The sequence below is a fragment of the Giraffa tippelskirchi genome, chromosome 13 (assembly GCF_054371585.1).
Source record: "Giraffa tippelskirchi isolate mGirTip1 chromosome 13, T2T-mGirTip1v1.2.pri, whole genome shotgun sequence".
Classification (NCBI taxonomy): Eukaryota; Metazoa; Chordata; class Mammalia; order Artiodactyla; family Giraffidae; genus Giraffa; species Giraffa tippelskirchi.
The window spans coordinates 113,134,426-113,159,062 of NC_137287.1; the positions used below are offsets into that span (position 1 = coordinate 113,134,426).

The following is a 24,637-nucleotide window of genomic DNA, read 5'->3' on the forward strand; positions in this document are numbered from 1 at the left end:
TAAGTTAAATAAGCAGGGTGACAATATACAGCCTTGACGTACTCCTTTCCCAATTTGGAACCAGTCTGTTGTTCCATGTCCGGTTCTAACTGTTGGTTTTTGACCTGCATACAGATTTCTCAGGAGGCAGGTTAGGTGGTCTGGTATTCCCATCTCTTGAAGAATTTTCCACAGTTTGTTGTTGTCCACACAGTCAAAGGCTTTGGCATAAGCAATAAAGCAGAAGTAGATGTTTTTCTGGAACTCTCTTGCTTTTTCGATGAGCCAGCGGATGTTGGCAATTTGATCTTTGCTTCCTCTGCCTTTTCTAAAACCAGCTTGAACATCTGGAAGTTCATGGTTCATGTACTGTTGAAGCCTGGCTTGGAGAATTTTGAGCATTACTTTGCTAGTGTGTGAGATGAGTGCAATTGTGTGGTAGTCTGAACATTCTTTGGCATTGCCTTTCTTTGGGATTAGAATGAAAACTGACCTTTTCCAGTCCTGTGGCCACTGCTGAGTTTTTCAAATTTGCTTGCATATTAAGTGCAGCGCTTCCACAGCATCATCTTTTAGGATTAGAAATAGTTCAACTGAAATTCTATCACCTTCACTAGCTTTAATCACAATGACGCTTCCTAAGGCCCACCTGACTTTGCATTCCAGGATGTCTGGCTCCAGGTGAGTGATCACACCATCGTGGTTATCTGGGTTATAAAGATCTTTTTTGTATAGTTCTTCTGTGTATTCTTGCCACCTCTTTTTAATATCTTCTGTTTCTGTTAGGACCATACCATTTCTGTCCTTTATTGAGCCCATCTTTGCATGAAATTTTCCCTTAGTATCTCTAATTTTCTTGAAGAGATCTCTAGTCTTTCCTATTCTATTGTTTTCCTCTATTTCTTTGCACTGATCACTGAGGAAGGCTTTCTTAGCTCTCCATGGTATTCTTTGGAACTCTGCATTCAAATGGGTATATCTTTCCTTTTCTCCTTTGCTTTTTGCTTCTCTTCTTTTCTCAGCTTTTTGTAAGGCCTCAGACAACCATTTTGCCTTTTTGCATTTCTTTTTCTTGGGGATGGTCTTGATCACTGCCTCCTGTACAATGTCACAAACCTCTGCCATAGTTCTTCAGGCACTCTGTCTATCAGATCTAATCCTTTACCTCTATTTGTCACTTCCACTGTATAATCATAAGAGATCTGATTTAGGTCATACCTGAATGGCCTAGTGGTTTTCCCGACTTTCTTCAATGTAAGTCTGAATCTGGCAATAAGGAGTTATGATCTGAGCCACAGTCATATCCCAGTCTTGTTTTTGCTGACTGTATAGAGCTTTTCCAGTTTGGGCTGCAAAGAATATAACAATCTGATTTCGGTGTTGACCATCTGGTGATGTCCATGTGCAGAGTCTTCTCTTGTGTTGTTGGAAGAGGGTGTTTGCTATGACCAGTGCATTCTCTTGGCAAAACTCTGTTAGCCATTGCCCTGATTCATTTTGTACTCCAAGGCCAAATTTGCCTGTTACTCCAGGCATCTCTTGACTTCCTACTTTTGCATTCCAGGCCCCTATAATGCAAAGGACATCTTTCTTGGGTGTTAGTTCTAAAAGGTCTTGTAGGTCTTCATAGAACTATTCAGCTTCTTTGGAATTAGTGGTTGGGGCATGGACTTGGATTACTGTGATATTGAATCGTTTGCCTTGGTAACAAACAGAGATCATTCTGTTGTTTTTGAGATTGTACCCAAGTACTGCATTTCAGACTCTTTTGTTGACTATGATGGCTCCTCCATTTCTTCTAAGGGATTCTTGCCCACAGTAGTAGATATAATGGTCATCTGAGTTAAATTCGTCCATTCCAGTCCATTTTAGTTCACTGATTCCTAAAATGTCGATGTTCATTCTTGCCATCTCCTATTTGACCACTTCCAATTTACCTTGTTTCATGGACCTAACATTCCGGGTTCCTATGCAATATTGCTCTCTACAGCATCAGACTTTTACTTCCATCACCAGTCACATCCACACCTGGGCGTTATTTTCGCTTTGGCTCCGTCTCTTCCTTTTTTCTTGTGTTATTTCTCCACTCTTCTCCAGTAGCATATCGGGCACCTACCAACCTGGGGAGTTCATCTTCCAGTATTACTTATAGTGATAAAATCCAGGGTGAAATGAGCACAGGGGAGATCATGATATGGGGAGGCTGGACCAGGCCTGCAGGGCCTCGGAGGCCACGGCTGGGCATTGGCCTTCTCTCTCAGAGCAAGAGGAAAGCCTCAAAAAGATTCCAGGCAGAGGCTGGGTGGGGGCAATGAAAGGAAGAGGTAATGTAAATAGGCCTACATTCTAGAACAATCTCTGGCTTCTGTGCAGAGAGTGGATTAAAGTCAAAAGAGGAAGCCATTAATGCATGTATGTGGAATCTAGAAAAATAGTATATATGATCCTATTTGCAAAGCAGAAATGGAGACACAGACCTAGAGGACAAACATATGGACACCAAGGGGTGAAAAACGGAGGGTGGGAGGAACTGGGAGATGGAGATTGACACATGAACACTATTGATGATATCGTGTATAAAACAGACAACTCATGAGAACACACTGTGCAGCACGGGGAACTCTACTCAGGGCCCTGCAGTGACCTAAATGGGAAGGAAACCCAAAAGAGGGGACATATGTACATGTATGGCTGATTTATTTTGCTGTACAGTGCTGTACAGTAAAGACTAACACAATATTGTAAAGCAACTATATGCCAATAAAAATTAATTTTTAAAAAGAAATTTTTTTTTTTTTTAAAGAGGAAGCTGAAAAGCCTGTGTGAAAGTCTACCTGTGACCCAGGCGAGGGTGGATGGCATGGCACCAGGGCAGTGGTGGCAGAGATGGAGAGACGTGAGCAGACTTGAGATGGGCTCAGGAGGTGAAGGGGTAGGACGGAGTGATTGACAAGGAGAGGGAGGAGGAGAGGGGGAAGAGAGAAGTGTGACCCCTGGGTTTCTGAATCAGCATCAGCATGATGAAGTGGCCTTTTGAGACAAGGAGCACTAAAGTGTGAGTAGATGGAGACGAATCAAGAGTTCAATTTGGGAGACGTTGAGTCTGGAAAGCCTGCATGACCCTACAGGGCATCTAGTGGTCTAAAGATGAGCCAGAAGAGCCTGTGTATGTGCAAATACACATACAACATGTACACACATACAGAACATACACATGTTCAGTGCGAGATCTGAGGGCTTCTCTGGTGGCTAAGACAGTAAAGAACCTGCCTGCAATTCAGGGGCTCGACCCCTGGGCCTGGAAGATCCCCTGGAGAAGAGATTGGCTACCCACTCCAGTATTTTTACCCAGAGAATCCCATGGACACAGGAGCCTGGTGGACTACAGTCTATCCAGTAGCAAAGAGTCAGACATGACTGAGCGACTAACACTTTAACTTTTCATAAGATCTGAATTTATTTGGCCAACATCAAGGATGGCCACGCAGAGCACAGAAGACGTGGTAAGTAACCTTCAGCACAGGCATGCTACACTCCTGGGGTTTCTAACGGAAAGAGTGATTCTATTACATAAACTAAGGCATTTCTGAGAGTAAAAGTCAGCATTTTAAAAAATCATGATGGGAAAACAGGCATAGAGGTTGTCCCATGGTCACCTTACTCAGCTTGTATAGTTTTAGTCATTCTGCTCATATAAAGTAGGATCCTACCATATCTGAAAAGCTCAGTTTTGTACCATGTCACAGCTTTATGATACCTTGGGGGGTTATGGCTTTATTCGGGAGAAAGGTACACAAGCAATTGATGCCCTCAATAGGAACAAGATAGAGCCAAGATACAAGCCTCCTGCTTTGGAGCCAAACTCAGAGTCAGTATGGTCACACTGGTCACACCATCACCTGGACATCTCTGATCATCTTTCACCCTCACCTGGACATCTCTGCATATCTTTCTGTCTCCAGCTTAATGACATCCTGGCAAAGCTGTCTCTCAGAGCAGCTGAGAAGACAAGGAACCTGTGCAGTGGATCACGTACATCAAGTTCCTAAGTGATGCCTGATGGCAACTTAAGTTCTGGGGAGAGTTGAGGCCATCCATGGTGTGACGGTTAATTCTCTGTGTCAACTTGACTGGGCTAAGAGATGCCCCAATAGCTGGTAAGGCATTATTTCTGGGTGTGTCTAAGACAGGGTTTCCAGAGTTGATTAGCATTTGAGTTGGAGAACTGAATAAAGCAAACAGCATGCTCCAATGTGGATGAGCATCATCCAGTCCTCTGAAGGCCCAACTAGAACAAAAGCATTTCCTCCAGCCACATCTTCCCTGGAATACACTGGCTGTAACTCTCACAGGCCTGCTTCATGCAGGTATTCATCAGGAATGTACATTAGGCCTTCAGCCCCATTGGTAAAGGATAAACTTGGCATTCAGGATGTTGGGACATCAACTTTATCAGTAATAGTTGGACTGCAGAAGTCCCCCTGCATATTTACAAGCTGTGTCTGTGTGGTCCAGAAGGAAAGAAATGACCTTAAATTATTGAGAAGTGCTCCTCCCCTAAGGTCCCACTACTCTCAGACTCCCAGATAAAATCCAGGGATGCCCCACTTGTAGCTAAAATTCAGAATCTCAAAGCTCAAAGAAATCTCAAAGTTTCCTGAATCCAGATGACACATGACTTTTACCATATCCTTAAGAATGCACTCATCCTTGGTTTGCATAGCCCTGGGGGTGGTGAACTTACTACCAACAGAGCTACCTACTATCCTCCCCAATAGCTCAACCCAGAAGAAAATTCTTCCCCATGAGTCATTGTAAAGGCTACCACCCCCATCAGAGCCTCAAGCACAGTTGGTCACGTACCTGTAGGCACCGCTGGGTCCAGCATTGGTTTCTCCCATGTGTTAATCTGCTCCCAGGTAAACCCACTGGTCCCCAGGGCCACGCTATAACCACAGTTGCTGTAGTGCTCATCAAAGGAACAGCCACCTGCAGACAAAGAGACATTGGTAAATATATCCTTATGTCTGAGGCTTGGTTCGTTACCCCCATCTCAGCGGCTCTTCATTTACAGCTTTGAATTTTAAACTCTGGAGGAGATTTTCTTTTCCTAAAGGCAAGCAAATTGGATTTTTATATTTGCTTTGGTGCTCTAAGGAAAGACAGTGGCATCTGCAAGCCCCCTATTTAAAAAAGTTAATAAGGCTAGTTACATTGATTTCAATCTTCCTTCCTGAGAAAGTAAACAGCAACGTCTCCATCTAAGTAGAAAAAATGAATGCCAGGGCATGCCTCTGTAATTGCTTCCTCCAATGTGGAGAGATGCTGCGAGGCAGCGGGCCGAGCACCAGCTTCAGAGTGCTCCAAAACGAGACATGGATCTCAGCTTTGCAAAGCCAGGTCAGCCCGGACCAGATGCTTCACCATCTGTGTCTCAGTTTCCTCACCTGGAATACGGAAGGGAAGATCCACTTGGCAGAAATACCAGGAGGATAAAAGAGAGTAATATACAAAAAGTAACTGGCACAGCAAAAATTCTCAGCACCCACCTCCCTTCCTATAAGAGCAGTTTTCGTAGAGTAAAAACCAAATTTGTAGAGAATTAGACAATTGTGCCCCAGGAAGATAATGAAGTCAAGGCTGGCAGTATTTAAAGCTTTTCCCTAAAAGTCCAAGCCATCCACCACCAGCACTTTACAATGAGTTGTGTAAACTGGATTGAGCACATGCTCTGGGCTCTTAGTTCCCTCCAGGTGACACTTAGAGATGGGATGTATAGAGCAGGGGCTGCAACCAGGAAATGCTGGTCTGACCAGAGAAGCAAAAGGTGGCTATATTCTGGAAGGGGAGGCAGAAGGGCAGAAATAATCAGGGCTTTGAAGTTCAGGAGCATCTCCACCAGCACAGAGCAGGAGGAAGAGCACTCCAGGGTGAGCTGGCAGGATGTACAGAGGAGGAGAGAGGCCACCAGAACTGAGTTTTACATGCTGGTCCACATTTCCAGTGCCCCTTCTTGTCTCCTTACTGCTCAGACCTCATCACACCATCACCTCCCTTCCTTAAACAGCCACTGGTTCCCCTTATCACACATCCAAACCACATCCATGGTTCTGATCCACATAGAGAAACCATCCCTTACAAACCCCTGCCTGTGTCTGCAGCCTCATGTAATATCACTCCCTCTTCTCCATCAGCAACAAAGGTCAAAACCCTTCTTCTGTACCCAGACCTGGGGTTTCTTCTGCTTAATGGTGGTGGTGGAAGGCCTGTTGACAGATCTTATACAGAATATAGTCACAACACTGCTAAAGTAAACCTATGAGGGCAAAGCTCTCTCCACTCCCTTTCTGAGTATGGAAACCTGGAAGAGTCAGTCTTTAGCAGCCTCAACGAGTCAGGCTGGGCAAAGGAGGGCTGAACCGATTTTGGTAGTGCAAGTTTGGGGCTTGAGTTCAGAGTTTTAAATAGCTCTGCACTAGACAGCAACAGGAGTTTTCAGTATAGACACCTAGAGAGAGAAGGAAAAGAGAGGGAGAGAGAGGTCCAAGAAACGTAATGAAAGGCAGACACCTACAGAAAGTGACAGACAATGAGAAATTTCCTGTGATGGGAAATGGCTGATGCACCGGTAGAAACTAAAATTTCTGTTTGCTTCCATGTATTCATTAGTTCCTTCACAATGATTTAATCAAGTTTTTAGGGTAGGTGGAGCAGAGAACAAGGTGCTGTCTATACAGTGGTTTATAAGAGGCGTGCCATCACTACAATGAGTGAGGCAGACAGACAGTAAACAAGCAAACTAGGAAGGAACTGCATTTCCATATATGCTAGGAAGGTTGACACTGGGTTGCCTGAGGGGACCCCTGGCTGGTGTGGTCCAGGAAGCCTTTCTGACCATGAATTGCCAACAGTTACCTGTCCTGTAGTGTCAAGTCCCTCCACTACACCTAACCCCTCAGTGAGAGCTGGCTACAAACAGCAGCCATGTCACTGGTGCTTTGCGGAACTAAGGGAAAAATGGATGGACAATGTGGATGGATAAGGGTCAACAGGCAAAGATGGAAGTCCCAAGAGATAAGAGGAAAGGTCAGGGCAGACAGCAGAGGAGACTGCATCCCAGATAGAGTGAAGAAGGGTGACCTCTGAAAGGCAAGGACAGGGGCAATCAACCAGCTTCCACTAGACAGTAAGCTTTAGACTGGCTAGGAGATGGTTCTGGCATAGAGGAGGAGCTGAAGAAGTATCTGTTGACTAAAAAAAACCAATGGGCTTCCCTGGTGGCTCAATGGTAAAGAAACCACCTGCCTGTGCAGAAGATGTGGGTTAGATCCCTGAGTCAGGAAGATCCCCTGGAGAAGGGAATGGCAACTCACTCCAGTATTCTTGCCTGGAGAATTCCATGGACAGAGGAACCTGGGGGGCTACAGTCCATGGGGTCCCAAAAGAGTTAGACACAACTTAGCGACTAAACAACAACAAACAGACCAAAAAAAATTTTTTTAATAAATAAAAAATTAAAAAAAGAAGGTACAATCTGTTTGATAAGTTAACCTTAAAATGCATTCCAATATACATTAGGTGCAGACAAACACTGTTCAATTCCAGTTATACAGGTAACTGGTGGTGGTGGGGGTTTTGTCACTAAGTTGTGTCAGATGGTTTTATATGAGGTAGTGAGAAGAGTCAAATTCATAGGGTCAGAAAGTACATGGGTAGATGCCAAGGGCCAGGGGAGTAGGAAGGATGGGGTTAGTGTTTGGTGGGGACAAGGTTTCAGTTTAGGAAGATGAAAACTTAAGGTAATGGATGATGGTGAGAGTTACAGAGCCATGTGAATGTGCTTAGTGCCACTGAAGTGTACAGTTAAATATGGTTAAAATAGGATATTTTATATTATGTGACTTTTATCGCAATAAAGAACAGTTTTTTAAAACTGTGAGTGGGATACCAGACAGACCCCAAGCTACATCTCAGGAAGAGTGAGCCCATAGCAGTCCCCACACTCCACCTGCTCTTTCTGGTCTCACATTTGCCACTCCTACCTAGAAAGCTCCTTCCCCATACTGCCTGTTGGACAAATTCCGAACTAGCCTCTCCAAACCATTCCCTCTATAGACCTCATCTGACCAAAACAGCAGAGTGAATGCCACAGATATGAGACACAACACACTCCATTTAAAACCTAGAAAAGGGTAGCAGCAACAGTTCCAACTGCTCAGGAAGGGCCTCCCCCTCCGATCCTTACACCACTCCTGCCTCACCGAAGTCCGGCCTGTGGGAGATAAATGAACCAAGTCAATGTCATCAACAGCATCCAGATCCTGATGTGTTTGAATGGTTAGTGGGGAGCCTGCAGCATCTCAAGCATTCACTGGAAGAGCTGACTGATCATCTGAACCGGAGATCAGCCTCCAGAGCTATAGAGGAACATACAGCAAGATGATGCTAGGCCCATGGAAAACTGTTAAGGTCTTCTCTCGTAGACACATGAGAACTCTACATGTCCAGGCCACTTTGCATATGGGGAAGACAACGTAGTAAACCCTGGAAATGTATCATAAAGTGATGTCCACATGTGCAACACTAGTCCATAAAAATAATCTCTTACCAGCAATCCTTCTCACCTGCCCTACTACAAAGACCTTCAAAGGTGTACTTGAAGACAGTGGCATCAAAGAAAGAAAGATGTCTAGATCCCTGAGACACTCACTGAAAGAGAGTCACCCAGTCACCTAACCAACAATATTGTCAATCAACCCATCAGGTGCAAAAGGCCAACTTTTCTACTCTTAATGCCACTGACATCTTAGGGTTTAGTTGTTACCGTAGCAGAGCCTTGCACATCCTGACTAATATAAGAAGCATGCTCTGTTGAGCATTTGCTCTGTGTCAGGTAATATACTAGGCACTGATCACAGCAAACTGCTGAGGTCACATTTGCTTTCACTTAATCCTCACGACTTTGTGAAGTAGATTTTTTTAATTCTTACTTTAAGTGTAAAGTAACTGATGCATTAAGGGGTTAAACAACCTGCTGAGGTCACAGCTCTAGTCCAGCCACAGGTGATGGACAAACACAGAAGCAGAAAATACAGCATGAGATAGCAAAAAAGCAAACTGAAGGCAGGAGAAGAAAGACAGGCAGGACAGAAGGAGAGAGTTACAAGCTCACACCGCCATTTCCTACAAGCCCGCCTGCTGAAAGGGAGTCACCTATTTGACTCTGAGCTTCCCAGATGCCAGTAGAAAAAGGACAATCTGTTCAGTTACTGGATACTCTGTGTTCATACAATAAAAGCCAAAATAGCTCTGGTAAATTGCAATCATTCCAGGTGTTTAGATCACACAAGAACTTCTCCACAGGGGTACTGGTAACAGAAATCAACCATCCCATAATGCACAGTATCTGAAACAACATCCATGCAAGGGGTGCGTGGTCAATTTCATGAGACTATTTCTCATAATCACTCTCAATATAAACTGATAGCATCACCCAAACATACAATTCAGGAAAAGCAACTCACTGTAGCCCAATACAGTACAGTCTAGAGACTAGCTCCCTGTCGACCTGACTTGACCCAGAAATAAGTTTTGAAAGCTCTTTGGGAGGGAAAATACACTTGATTCGTGTTTTGTAAGCAATTCTTCCTGGATTTTCTTCCTCTCAGACAACAGATTTAGAAATAAGAGTGGTTATGAGCTTCAGATTATACACTCTGGCAGCAATCTACACTGCCGGGGGTGCAGCCCTTTCAGCTCACCTCGTTTCTTCCTTTCCGGGCCTCATTTTCTGGTGTGCAAGATGGATCACAAAGGAAGCTCCCAGTAGTCAAAGTTAAGGATTCCAAAGACTCAGAGAGACCCAGAAACTCTCAGGAGCCAGAGAGGCAGAGCCACTTCACCGGCACTAGGACTGGCTACTGAGAATCTCTGGTAGGGAGGAGGAGGGAAAGGCTAGCTTTCTGTGGACCCACAGCATGAAGTATTCAGACCCATGATCCTAAGTCTTATTGCAGCTCCTCCTGCTGTTTCACAAATTATGCTAACCTCTCTTAGTGGAAGTCCCTGGCATCATAAACACTTGCTGGAAGAGGCTCCAGACCACAGGTGTCTGTGGCAGGCTATCTGGGGAAGGCTTACAACTGGAGAGATTCCCAAAAGACAGTCATCCGGATGCTCACCTCACTCCATTTCAAAGCGGCCCCACTCAACTGATGTCAATTCCATCACCATCGATTTGGAAGAAAACAAAAGTCTCCGAAACCTACCCCTACCCCTAGAATTGGGCTCAGCCTCCAAGGCACATGTCCCAGTTGGGAGAAGACCCAAATAACCGCGGACATGGCCATAAGCCGAAGATTCAGCACTATCTCCTTACACTGGGACAGAGAAGCTACTTCCCTGGACAGGTTGAGGTCAAAATGTAGCAAAGGCCCCAGATGCTCTGATGTGAGTCAAGCATAAAAAGTCAACAGGGAAATGGAAAACGGTAGCAAGGAAATTGGATTTTGAAAATCCATTTAGGTTTGGTAATGTATAGCATATCGGCATCTGTAAGGGAAGTAAAAATAGTGCAGGATACATACTTTAAGATACATTAAAGCATAAATAAAGTTTATAGTGCCAATCAGGATTTTTTTTAAACATGAGTTCCTCTTTTGAAAATGAGAGGAATAGAAATTCAATAAAAATATAAATGTGTCTGCCTCTGCATTTCTCAGATATGATCCTGTGTATTCTTGAACAGAATTGAGTTCAGAAGAGAAACTAAAGGTTTCCAGGGCTTCTGCTCCATGCAAGGCACTGTACTTGAGCTATGTAAGTATGTATATAAATATATACATATTTTTTTAATATTTATATATGTATGTTTATGCATGGAAGTGGGCTTCCCAGATGGTACAGTGGTAAAGAATCTGCCTGCTATTGCAGAAGATGCAAGAGGGTTTGAACTCTGGGTCGGGAAGATCCCCTGGAGGAGGAAATGGCAACCCACTCCAGTATTAGCCTGGAAAATTCCATGGACAGAGGAGCCTGGCGGGTTACAGTCCATAGGGTCACAAAGAGTTGGACATGACAGAGCATGCACACACACATGCATGAAAGTTAAGTCTTACCAACCCCACTCCCTAAGACAAGGGTCAACCAACTTTTTCTATAGAGGGTCAGACAGTAAAGATGTTCACCTTGCAGGTGTATTGGTTTTTTCTTGCTACCAACACATTATCACAAACTCAAAACAACACCCATTGATTTTTTTATCTCCTAGTTTCCACAGGTAAGAAGTGAAGGCCAGGTTGCACCTTATCCGGGCCTCACAAGGCTGAGGTCAAGGTAACAGGAGACTCGATTTCCTTTCTGGAGTCCAGGTCAACTTTTGCAGGGCGTCTGGCAGAATTCAGTTCCTTGTAATAATTACAGTATCAGGGCTTCTAGAGAAGAGAATGACTACCCACTTCAGTATTCTTGCCTGGAGAATCCCATGGACAGAGGAGCCTGGTGGGCTATGGGATTGTAAAAAGTCGGCACGCCTGCGTGACTAACACTTGTACTCCTGCTCTCTGGGGGTCATCACGTAAGCGCTGCTCTCAGTTCCTAGAAGCCACCTACAGTTTCTGCCATAAATCCTCTCTACTCTCTTCCTGAGCAAGGCTCCATCCTATTTGAGGGCTCATCTGATTCAGTCAGGCCCACCCAAATAAGATCATCTCCTTTTTGATTAAAGTCAGACAACTTGGGACCTTAATTATATCTGTGAAATCCCTTCACCTTGGTCACTGACATAACTTAATCTTAAGAGTGAGATCTGGGACTTCCCTGGTGGTCCAGTGGTTAAGACTTTGCCTTCCAATGCAGGGGGTGTGGGTTCGATTCTAGATTGGGAAGCTAAGACCCCTCATGCCTCCCAGCCAAAAACCCAAAATATAAAACAGAAGCAATATTGTAACAAATTCAATAAAGACTCTAAAAATTATCCACATCAAAAAAAATCTAGAAAAGGGTGAAATCTATCCTATTCCAGTCCCTCCCAAAGGACAGGGATTAAACAAGACACAAATACCAAAGGCAGGTAACCTTGGGGACCAGTTTGGCATTCTGCCCACCACAGAAGGCTCCTTGGTCTCTGTCACTAAGACTTAGCAGTGCCATTGCAGCAGAAGCAGCCACAAGTCACACAGAAAGATGGGCAGAGTTGTTTGCTTATAAGACTGAATTTACTGACATTGCACTTTGAATTTCTTATGATTTCCACATGTCACAAAATAGTATTCTTCTTTTGATTTGTCTAACCATTTAAAAATGTAAAAACCAATCTTCCTTTGTGGGCGGAGAACAAAAATCAGTGAAGGTCCAGAACTGGCCTGGAGGCTCTAGCTGGCTAACTTCTGGTTTGATCCCATAAAAACTTACAATTTTAACATGGTCACAGAAAAGTGCCGTGTTTTCACCCTTTGAGCGTTTGATGTCATGTACTTTTGACACCTCTTTCCCATTTCTCAGTTGTAGAACGTTTCTTCCTTCCTGCAGGAAGTGGAAGGGGGGGGACATGTCATCCACTGTCTTCCTTTCAAAGCTACATTCCCAGCCTGTAGGGTAAAGGCTTGAGAGAAGCATCAAAGGTTACTGGATTTAAATACAGTTAAGTCCCCAACATCTGAACCTTCAAGTTGCAAACTTTCAAAGATGTGAACATGCATTTGGTTCCAGCAAGGACCCAGAACCTGTGCCATCAATGTCAGGCATGAGTGATACTGCACCTTGCCCATCCCTATCAGTGTCCTATTGCTGACGATTCTTCAGCTCTACCACCTCCCACACCTCCTTTCCCTAACTCTTCCTGCCTGTTCATTTGATGCCAGGTCCCTGTATGCCAGCAGTTGTACTGTACTACTGTACTTTTCAAGGTACCTTAAGATTAAAAATCTTTTATTTTTTGTGTTTGATCTTTTATGTGTTACTTGTGTGAAAAGTATTATAAACCTATTACAGCACAGTTATTGTTCAGTTGCTCAGTCACATCCGACTCTTTGCAACCCCATGGATTGCAGCACATCAGGCTTCCCTCTCCTTCACCACGTCCTGGAGCTTGTTCAGACTCACATCCATTGAGTCAGTGATGCCATCCAACCATCTCATCCTCTGTCAACCCGTTCTCCTCCTGCCTTCAATTTTTCCCTGCATCAGGGTCTTTTCTAGTAAGTCGGCTCTTCGAATCAGGTGGCCAAAGTATTGGAGCTTCAGCTTCAGCATCAGTCCTTCCAGTGAATATAAACGATTGATTTCCTTTAGAATTGACAGTACTATATAGCAAATTGTATCGGTTGGGTACCTAGGCTAACTTTGTTGGACTCACTAACAAGTTGGCCTTACAAAAGCGCTCTCAGAACAGAGCTTGTTCACATGCAGGCGACTGACTGTAAGCACTTCACCGACATCACAGCATGTGTTCTCAATGGGTAAGGATTAGTGCTCCTACTTCACAGACAAGGAAACCAAGGCTAGAGCAGGTGACATTCTCAACATTACCCAGTCAATCAAGGGCAGAGCCAAGACTCAAATCAAGGACCCCCTTCTTAGCCCAAAAGTCTACCAGGGAGATCTCAGCTACTACGCTCATGGGATACCCAGCACAGAACCAAAATGCAAAGCCATTTGCTTCAAAACATGACCATTGCAGATGGTTAGACGAACCACAGGGCCCTTCCAAGTGCCAGGCCCCGGCTGAGTGCACAGGTGACACATCCATGAAGCCAGCCCTGCTCTGTGGACACACACACTCAAGCAATAAAGCCCCACAGCCCCCAAGTCATCAAGATGCTGCCCTCGTGCCAACAGAGTCTCTGAAGGCAGGGCGATATCTAAGTGGCTTATTAATCGTGGGCAGACTATCATGGGTAGGCGAGTCTTGCCCCCGGAATGAATGTAAACCAGCCTGGCATAAATTGAATTCCTTTTTGGAATATCTAATTGAATTTGCAGAAGTGTGTGCCAAGGGGGTGTTTAAATAAGTGCACAAATATGATAAGAAGGCCTTCACACCATTATATCTAATTCAGTAAGCAAAAATAATGGCAGGGCACGTTCCAATTAGTGTTTGATTTATTTGCTTTAACAAATCCAATTAGTAGAATGTTTTATAAAGTCATCCAATGTCAAACACTCATGGACTCAACAGATAGAAACAATACTCCTAATAGGAAAAAAAAATGTTTTAAAGCTCTTTGAACAGCGAATGTATTATAAATAAGATGATGTCTCTCTGATGGCTCAGGCATTCCCCAAGGACCCAGAAAACAGTGTCTGATCTGCTCATTTGGTTCTTTCTCCCAGAGACTCTGGGAGGCAACTCAGGTTAATTTGGCCCATTATAATAAATCCAGGAAAACAACAAAGGTGAAGTTAGCAAAGGGACTTCAAGGGAGAATAATGAACTTGCTGCTGGGTATCTTTTAGACCAGAGACGTGTTCCGACTTCCAAGACGGCACAGTGGAGCAGAAAAAGACAAGGCTAAGAGAAACAGCGACCTTCTAGAAGCTGATCCAATGCCTCCACGCCCTTTCCAGGCTCTAGCATTTCTCTCTGTAAACTGGACAGTTCAAGGAGATTAGTAACCCTAAAGCATGCCCATCCTGACTGGCAGATGATGGTCTTTAACCAGTGAAACTCAGCATCCATAGGGCTTAAAGGTATGGACTATGGAGCCAGAACCCCAGCTCGGGTACTTTTTTTTTTTTAACTGTATGACCTTGACCAAGTTATTTAACCTCTATGTACCTCAATGTCCCCATCTATAAAATGAGGATAATCACAGTGCTCATCTCTTGGGGGTTGTGATCAGAATTGGGGAAATTCAGTAATTGTAAAGACTTGGAACAGAGCAGGCTAGGTGCTTACATAGTAGGTGCCAAGTAAGTATTTGTTACATGGCAGCACTAGTGGTAAAGAACCCACCTGCCAATGCATGAGACATAAGAGACTTGGGTTCGATCCCTGGGTCGGGAAGATCCCCTGGAGGAAAGCATGGCAACCCACTCCAATATTCTTGCCTTGACAATCCCATGGACAGATGAGCCTGGTGGGCTGCAGTTCACAGGGTCAAAAAGAGTCGGACACAACTGAAGTGACTCGCATGCACACACATTAACATTTAATCCCAATCTATGAATGAGAAATGGGGAAAATAGCTATGTTCTATGTGCCCAGGCTCAAAACACAATCTCCAAAGAAAATATTTTAAAGAAACTATCTGAGCCTGTGCATCACCTCCTGTATGAATCAGCCGTGCCTAGGATGATATGTTATTGATATGCACTGTCAAGCCCAGCTTCATTCACCACTTACTGCTGTGTGACCTTGGGCAAACCACCTAACCTTGCAGGTCAGAGATTCTGACCAGGTAACAAAGGAATAAATTAAACTCTCTTGGAGGGTACCTAGATTCCTGACATGCTGGAAGACGGTGACTGCCCTCTACCATGTCACCCAGCTACGTTTGCTGGGATACAGGAGGGCCAGGTATCCCCTGGAAATAAAAGCCTCTGCTCAGACCAGCTTCCCTGCGGGTTTTGCCACGGGCCTCAGTATGGTACATCGAAATGTCCCGGAAGAAGAAAACACAGTGGGACGTGGCAGGCAGAACCGTGTCTCCTCCCGTGTGCCAGCCCTACCAGGCTGCGGGAGAGAGCAGGGAAGACAGCGTCTGCCGTGCCCCAGGTAACGTTTCAGCAGATGCTGCCGTGCATCGCAACCAGGGAGGAAAGAAGGCACCATGTGTGGGGTCAGCGCTCACCCTGCCAAGAAGAGGAGGAGGCAGGTGGGGGTAGACGGGCACCTCTGGGTAACGTGAAGATGGCTCAGTCTGGAGACCCAGCTGGAGGCTCCACCAGCCTGGATGGCAGCCCCACCCAACCCAGGAAGCCTGCTTTTGTTTCTCCTCAACAACCCCAGAGTGGATTCAGGGATTCTGCTGCTCTCCCACATGTCAGGAGGGAAGGGGTCACCTGGCTCAGCTCTGAAACTTACAGGTGGGGAGACGAGCATGAAAAGGACAAGGCTGCAAAGAGAAGGGGTGCAGAGCTGGGACTGCAGCCAGCTGTCCTGGCCCCGGGCCAGCACTCTGCCCACTCAGAAGCCAGAATAGCATCTTTCATCTTTTCTCACACAACAGTGATATCTTTTTGCATTTCTGTTTTTGAGGGAGCCAGGAAAGAAAGGGTCAGCCAAGGGTCATAACCTGTTTCACGGAAACTCTAGATGTCTGGGAAAGGTGAGAAAAGGTTTTCTCTACACAGAAGGAAGGGCCGCCCACTGCTTTCTGGCAGGAGTTGAGTCATCTTCTCAAGACCCTGGAAGCCCAAGCCAGCGCTTGATGGCCTCAGGGTCTTTCCACTGCTGGTCCCCTAGCCTGGAGTACTCTTGCCCCAGTGATTCACGGGGTATCTTCCACATCAAACATCAATCTGCCTTTTCAGAAAAGCCTCTCTGAAGACTCCATGTGAAACAACCTCCTCTCTTTCCCAATTCTCCTCTACCACACTGTCTTACTTCTATTAGACAGTGTTGTTATTCACATCCTCTGAAGAACTCTAGAATTTTTTTATCTACTCATTTGCTTATTTATTTTCTGTCTTCCCACCACCTGTTTAAGTCCACGGGGGCAGGAAGCATATGTCTGTATTTTTTGCCACTGAATCGTTGGGAGGTATCAAAGACCTGAGTACTTTGATGCTTGAGAGCTTAAGGGAAACTCAATAAATTGCCTCATGAATGAATGAATGAATGGAGTGCAAAGAAGTGTCAGGAGTAAAAGCATCAAAGGATGACATCCAGGTTGGTTCTGGCACTTTCTTTGACCTCTGGTGGATCAGAGAAAATCTTGAGCCTCCATTTCCTCATCTGTGACGTGGGAACGGAAATGACAGCAACTGGCATTTCTTGAGTGCTGACCGTGTGCTGTGCACTATGCTAGGCCATAGCCACGAGCTTTCTCATTTAATCCTCAAGGAGCCCACAGACATTGATGCTATTACTACCCATGCTTTATGCATGATAAAACTGAGAACTAGCTAAACAACCTGCCCCAAATCTCACAGCTCAGAAATGGCTGGATTTGGGTCTAAACCAAGGTAGTACACCACAGTCTTGGTCTCTGGGCCATAACCCTCAGTGACCACTAACACTGCTGCCACTACAGGATTATCTGGCTTACCAAACACCTCTTCTTCTGAAACCGACTAATTTTTAGCACGTAATTATTTTTCAAAGGAAAAAAGAGAAACAGCCACACATTCCGAGCCCCCATCCAACAGGGCCTGCAAGGTCAGCCAACTGGGTCTCCACTCACTGTCTTGATGTTTCAAGGGCATGAGGAGTCAGGTGGTCCACACATGGCTCTCTCTGGGCCCCTGGTGTTCCCTTTGGCCTCACTGTAGACCTCCACTCCAGTAGTGACATACCCTAGAGAAGCTCAGGAGAGACCACAGCCAGGTGATCCTACCTGGCCCAGCAAGGAGTGGACTCTCATAACCATTATGTCAAGAATCTCTGGGAGAAAGCATTCAAAGCTTTCCCAAGTTTCACTTTGGAAGAAATCAGCCCTCTGTGCTCACTCTGTATAATCCTGAATAACAAAGTGGCAGGATCCTTAGAAGCTCTACCTTATTTCTCTTACAGCAGCTTTGTGAGTTGCTCTCTGGGAATCAATGTACAATTTTGCAAAGTTGGAATCAGGTTCAGAAAGGTTAAGTAACTTCCTCAAGGCTACACAGTTTGTAAAGGGCAGAGGCAGGAGTCAAATTACTTTCAATTTGACCCCAAACCACAACCCCTCTCAACCCTATCGTAATGTCTCTTACATGAAAAACCAGTAAACCCCTCCAGTTTGGCAATTCTCGTGCTTCCTTATTACCTTTGAATTAATTTAACCCATGCTTGAATGACAGATTTTATTTTCTTGGGCTCCAAAATCACTGTGGATGGTGACTGCAGCCATGAAATTAAAAGATGCTTGCTCCTTGTAAGAAAAGCTATGATAAATCTACATAGCATATTAAAAAGCAGAGACATCACCTTGCCAACAAAAGTACATCTAGACAAAGCTATGGTTTTCCCAGAGGTCATGTATGGATGTGAGAGTTGAACCATAACGAAGGCTGAGCGCCAAAGAATTGATGCTTTCGAACTTTGGACTGCAAGATCAAAGCAGTCAATCCTAAAGGAAATCAACCCTGAATATTCATCGGAATGACTGGTGCTGAAGCTGAAACTACGATACTTTGGCCACCTAATATGAAGAGCTGACTCCTTGGAAGAGACCCTGATGCTGGGAAAGAATGAGAGCAGGAGGAGAAGGGGGCAATAAAGGATGAGATATTGGATGGCATCACTGACTCAATGGACATGAGTTTTAGCAAGCTCTGGGAGATAGTGACGGAGAGGGAAGCCTGGCATGCCGCCATCCATAAGGTTGAAAAGAGTTGGACATGATTGAGGAACTAAACAACAATGCTTGAATAGCACTCAATAATCCTAAATTGCACGCCTACTATGTACCAGACATTATTCTAAGCACCAGATTTGGAGCTAGGGATGAAAAGTTGTGTGTCCTTCATTCAGGAAGTTTATGTTCTAGAGGGAGCCAGACATGGAAAACATGGCAAGAAATAAAGCAAGTGAGGTACCCACCTTGGCTCATCATATATCATTATACTTTGAATGTGGTAGGCACTTGATAAACATGTCCATAAGGTGGATATAGAAAGTGTTCCTTGGGACTTCTCTAGTAGTCTGAGCAATAAGAATCTGCTTTGCAATGCAGGGGGCACCAGTTTGATCCCTGGTTTGGGAAGCCCATGTGCCACAACTACTGAGCCTGAGCTCTAGAGCCCGAGAGCTGCAGCTACTGAAGCTCGCGGGCCTAGAGCCCATGCTTGGTAACAAAGAGAAGCTGCTGCAATGAGATGCTGACATACCATAACTGGAGAGTAGCCGCTGCTTGCTGCAACTAGAGAAAATCCGTATGCAGCAACAAAGACCTAGAGCAGCCAAAAATAATTAATTAAAAAAAAATTTAAGTGATCCTTATTGAACAGCTGTTCCTTGTCAGGCATCACACAATCCCACATAATCCTAACAGGCATCCCAGGATCCAGGAATTAATCACTCTCATTTTAAAGATGGATAAATAGATTCCGACAAAATAAGAATTCAGTCCGAGTTCCCTATATTTGTGGATTCTCTATTTCCTTTCCCCAAAGGTCATCATCTCTCTGCTACACTACATTGTGCCTATAAAATCCTCAGAAACATTTAGGTCTGGTTGACAGAAATTAGTTTCTGTCCTCAGTTTTTATACATATATTAACACCTAGTGACAAAGTAAAAAATAAGGGTTCCATATAGTCAGTTAAACTTAATAATAGCATCCAGCCCCATATAAATCACCAAACTGGTCACTGTGTAGATAAAACATTTATTGAGGTCTGAATATTATCGTAAGTATAGTTGGTGTGAGCTCTCTCAGAACAGCTAAGCTTTGGCAAATCTGTCTGTGGTGGCCAGCTGGGCTCCATGTATCACAGAGGTTAAATGTGCATTAATTGTGAAATGAAAGGTTTTTAAGGACAGAGGATAAAAGGAGCCTCCACGAAGTGAAAGCTCATATTACCTGGTTGTCGTCATCAAGTCAATCAACTAGGAGGAAGGGTTCTGAGGTCTTGGGGATGCTGACGGTGACTCAGGCAACCGTGGTTTGAGCTGTGCTAGCTTGTCAACCTGTTAAATCATTAACCCCGTGCACATCTTTCCTTCAAATGTTGATACTTCAGTTCCCTGGAGAAGTTAGTCTCACAAAGACAGAGGCACCCTCAGACAGGAAGCAGGCACTTTGCTAGTGATCAAGGATGTGACCTTTAAGGAACATTTCAAAACAAAATAGCAGGGTCCTTACTAAGATTCCCAGGCACAACAAACAGATCCAGTACCTTAAAGGTGCCTCATCTCTGCCTCGCCAATGCCGAGGAGTTCATGTCAGGGACACATAAACACATTTCTCATCTTTGGAACAAGCACTCAGGCACTTCTAGCTTTATGCACATATGTTTTTAATCTGAAAAGGCCCAACACGTAGGATCCTATGAGTACAGCCGCTGTCAATATGACTCCACCTCGGGCTAAAACTCCTCAGAACAGAAATGAACTTCTAACAAAGCCACAATTCTCTAAGCCACAGCATAGCTCAGGCCCTGACAGGACTAGAGCAGCAGGTGGTCTTGAAGATGGAGGATTTGCCTGGAAGAAAGGAGCCCGCGTTACAGGCATGGCTCTGCCACCAGCTGGTTACATGACCTTGGCTGAGTCACGTTCCCTTTGAAGTACAATCTGGCAGGCAGCTTCTAGCAGTCTCTCTTAGAACCTCACCACCATGCCTACGAAAACACTGGAAAAAGGTAAAAACTTCCAACAGAACTGAAAACAATAAAACTATCACCAGCATTGGGAAGAAACTGAAATGGACTTAAATATTCAAGTGGCTGACCACTTTGTGACACCCTTGTTATAATCTGGAAAAAGAAAAGTTAAACCTCATCTGCCTGGAATTTACTAGGCAGACCGTGTGTTCCTTCCACACTATCAATCCCCAACTTCAGAAATACAGTTTTTAATAAACAGGAAACCACTCTGTTGGCCCTCTAATGAACAAGACTTGTTCCAAGCACTTGGAGTCTCTCTTTACCATTTCCTGCAGTAAGAAAGTAAAATCTTAAGGAAAAATAATAAAAATTATTATGATTAAAAAAAAGGAAAACGCAAAGTAAGTCATCACGAAAACTGAAGAGAAGATTGCTAAAATATTATCTACTATAGGAACCTGATGAATGCTTTTAAAAATCATTCAGCATCTTCATAGCATGCAAAGAGACCCAGCCCTTTATGAAACAAGGAGAGAAAGCTACAAAGAGAAACTAACATAAGACGCAAAGACAATAAGATTGTGTGACAGACCTGTGGGTTAACAGAGTTTCAGGAAAAAGTTAAAATGCAAAAAGCAGAATCCAAACCAACATTAGTGAGAAAGATGGGGACATGGAAGCAGATTTCTCAAACCTTTCGACTTCAACACTGACTGAAATGAACAAAAATTCCACACAAAAGTAGCAAAGAAACCATAAGTAGTGAAACTTACAGTGTTACATGTTTTTCCCATAGACTTAGAGGATGCAAGACAACTTGGGCCCACCCTGAAGGCCAGCAATTCATATACCACACAGCTCATCCTTGAGAGAACCACAGTCTGATGGATGGAATTCTGGAAAACCCAGTAGTATCTTCTAGTTGGGATGCCAAGGGCTGTGAAAGGGAGAAGCTATTGAAGAGAGAAAGGATGCCCAATTGGGATACCCTTTGCCCTTGCATCAACAGCATTTTAAGGCCTCATTAGTCTGTTGCTGGGTTTTCCCCTCTAACCCATCCTCCCCAGGGGCCCTGGGGCCTTCTCTCATCTGAGAGAGCCCACAAACTGAAAGCCTTAAGAGTTCAGGGCAGAGTGAGAGGAGTGAGAAATGGCAAAATGGTTTTTCCAGTGAGGACCGAGAGCGGCCACCAAAGCAGCAACAGTCATGAGGATAACTGTTCCCTGTGGCTGACACACTGCAGTCAGAGGAAAGAGTACCTGGCTTGGGTACCACCAGCGTGTGCATGAACACTTCCCTGAGGGGCAACTACTTAAAGCCTGCAAAGAGCCAATGGCACAGAGCCCTTCCACATTTCCCAGGGCTCTGGCAATTAGCAGCTGCAACTCCACTAACAGAGAGAAGCAAAACCACATCCCAATCACCCCCGCACCAGGAAGAGGGCACAGCCCACAGGTGATGAGCATCCTGGAGCCCACACTACGATCATGTGACCTTTGACAACCTCTCAAGAGTTTCAATTTCCTCATCCGTCCAGAGATAATAACATTACCCTCCACCCAGGAGTAAGTCTGAGTGTTGTGAGCCTGAAGCTTAAACAATTTGGGGAGGGGACATTCTTTAGGGAAAAGACTACAAACTCAGAAAGGGGACTATTTATTTGAAATGAGAAAAGAAATCACAACAAACAATAAACTTCTAACAGCCTACAGGTACCACAAACATTGTGCAATCCAGAAAAATAACATTTTTATTAATTATCTTCCTGACAATATTTCCCCTTACCTTCCCGTTTGCAATCCTCTGGATTACCTCTTCATGACAATAATCTTGCAATATCATTTTTTATAGAGTAGAAACTTCAATATCCTCTCTAACAGGCTGATTGAAGCTGTTTATTATTATTAACAATTGTTTAAAGTTTCCTTCAAGTCCACGAGTCACTATTTCCATAGTGTAAACTTTAGGACTGTAGTCAAATTGGGGGTAATCACTATCAAATTTCTTTCATGTATATGCTAAAGAATCCACTTGCCAATGCAGGAGATGTGGGTTCGATCGCTGGGTCAGGAAGATCCCCCAGAGAAGGAAATGGCAACTCACTCCAGTGTTCTTGCCTTGGAAATCCCATGGATAGAGGAGCCTGGTGGGCTACTAAGTACCATAGGTCACAAAAGAGTCAGACATAACTTAGCGACTAATAGAATAACAACAGAATAATAATATTCTATACTATTAATACTTCAAGGTATTACAAGTATAGTTGCATACTCCATAATCATAAAAAATCTTTGATTTGGTGATATCATTTGTGTTCCTGTCAGTCATTTTCACACCATGGTAGTCAGTAATGGTTTAACTATACACAGGAAAAATTATATAGGATATATATAGTATATATAGCATATATATCTGTATATATACTATATTGCATATGTATACATATATAGTATATAACATAGTACATATATATATATTTACATGTATATTATATATGCTATATATTTGGCATACATATGTATGTGCATGTATTTATATATATACATCCCATTAACCCAAACGATAAGGTTGGCCAAGAAGTTCATTCAGGTTTTTCTGTAAGATGTTATGGAAAAACTCCAACTCTGGCTAACGCAATAAATTTTTCTTCTAAGATTTTTTGATGTGGGCCATTTTTAAAGTCTTTATTGAATTTGTCAATCCTAAAGGAAATCAATCCTGAATATTCATTGGAAGGACTGATTCTAAAACTCCAATACTTTGGCCACCTGATACAAAGAGCTGACTCATTAGAAAAGCCTCCGATGCTGGGAAAGATTCAAGGCAGGAGCAGAAGGGGATGACAGAGGATGAGATGGTTGGATGGCATCACTGACTCAATGGACATGAGGTTGAGCAAGCTCTGGGAGACGGTGAAGGACAGGGAAGCCTGATGTGCTGCAGTCCTGGGGTTGCAAAGAGTTAGGTATGACTGAGAAACTGAACAATTGAATTTGCTACAATATGGCTTCTGCTTTCTGTTCTGGCTTTTTGGCTGCCAGGCATATGCGATCTCAGCTCCCGGATCAGGGATCAAACTCGCACCCTCTGTGTTGGAAGGTGAAGTCCTAACCACTACACAGCCAGGGAAGTTCCAACCCAATACATTTCAACTTCTACTTCAGGTCCCTAAAATGTCCCTGACTACTCCAAAACTCCCACCTCCAACCCCTCACCTCTCAAAAAAAAGTATGGTAAAGGACAGCTGGAAGGGAATCCCACAGCATGGGTGCCCATGGTTAAAATTATCTTTCTTTTGATAACTGTCTAAAATATATGACTATTCTCACATGTTGTCAGGGCCTCCCTCTCCCAGGACCTTGGAGGAGAAGTGTGATAGTGAGAGACCTGTAATAGCCTGAAGCATCCTCACAGGAAGCATAAAAGAGGCGTGACATGTTTGACTCCAGAAGTGATCAATATCCCTTCTCGCAGCCGCACCACGTTTCTGATGGAGGCATCTGAGACCTGTCCAGCCTCGACGAGCCTCTACCTGCACATCTCATCTTTCTAACTTCACATCAGACCTCAGGCAAGAGGTGGGGTAGACCCTGGGGGGCAAGATCTGTAACACCCACCAACATTCACTCACTTTCACACAAACAGTTCAGATTTTATCTTGATGAGAAAAACATTCAACAACTGTGCTAGCAAACATTTCTACTGTTACTGCCTGCAGCTCCAGCAAAATACTGTAATTCAGACCTTTGCCCAGTTCACTAAAACATGCTGAGGCTAATCAGTATTGTAGACTCAGGTTAACTTCCCCACTCCTTCTCCTCTTTTCTCCCTTGCAGCTCCCTCCATGTCTGAGTCACACCTCTGAACCTTTGAGCAGGGATCATAAAGCTTGTTACTTTATTCCCTTTAATCCCTGAGGGTTGCTCAGTTGATGATGTTTTTCATGGGAAGTCACATCACATGACACACCCCAGACCACAGTCCCCAGGTATCACCTAGGAATTCTGCTTCACACTTGGGAGTTTGAAAAAAAGCAGAGATATTACTTTGCTGACAAAGGTCAGTCTAGTCAAAGCTATGGTTTTTCCAGTAGTCATGTATGGATGTGAGAGTTGGACTATAAAGAAAGCTGAGCACCGAAGAATTGATGCTTTTGAATTGTGGTGTTGGATAAGACTCTTGAGAGTCCCTTGGATTGCAAGGAGATCCAACCAGTCCATCCTAAAGGAGATCAGTCCTGAGTGTT

General features: G+C 44.2%; 1 protein-coding gene across 7 annotated transcripts in view; it reads right to left on the reverse strand.

The window, feature by feature from the left end:
• PTPRT (protein tyrosine phosphatase receptor type T) overlaps positions 1 to 24,637 on the reverse strand; it is a 1,099,906-nt gene that overhangs the window by 787,277 nt on the left and 287,992 nt on the right. For all 7 annotated transcript variants that reach the window (XM_081556965.1, XM_081556964.1, XM_081556963.1 and 4 more), the window contains one exon: positions 4,843 to 4,968. In XM_081556965.1, the coding sequence (XP_081413091.1) occupies positions 4,843 to 4,968 (126 nt within the window). The remainder of the gene's footprint in view (positions 1 to 4,842; positions 4,969 to 24,637) is intronic.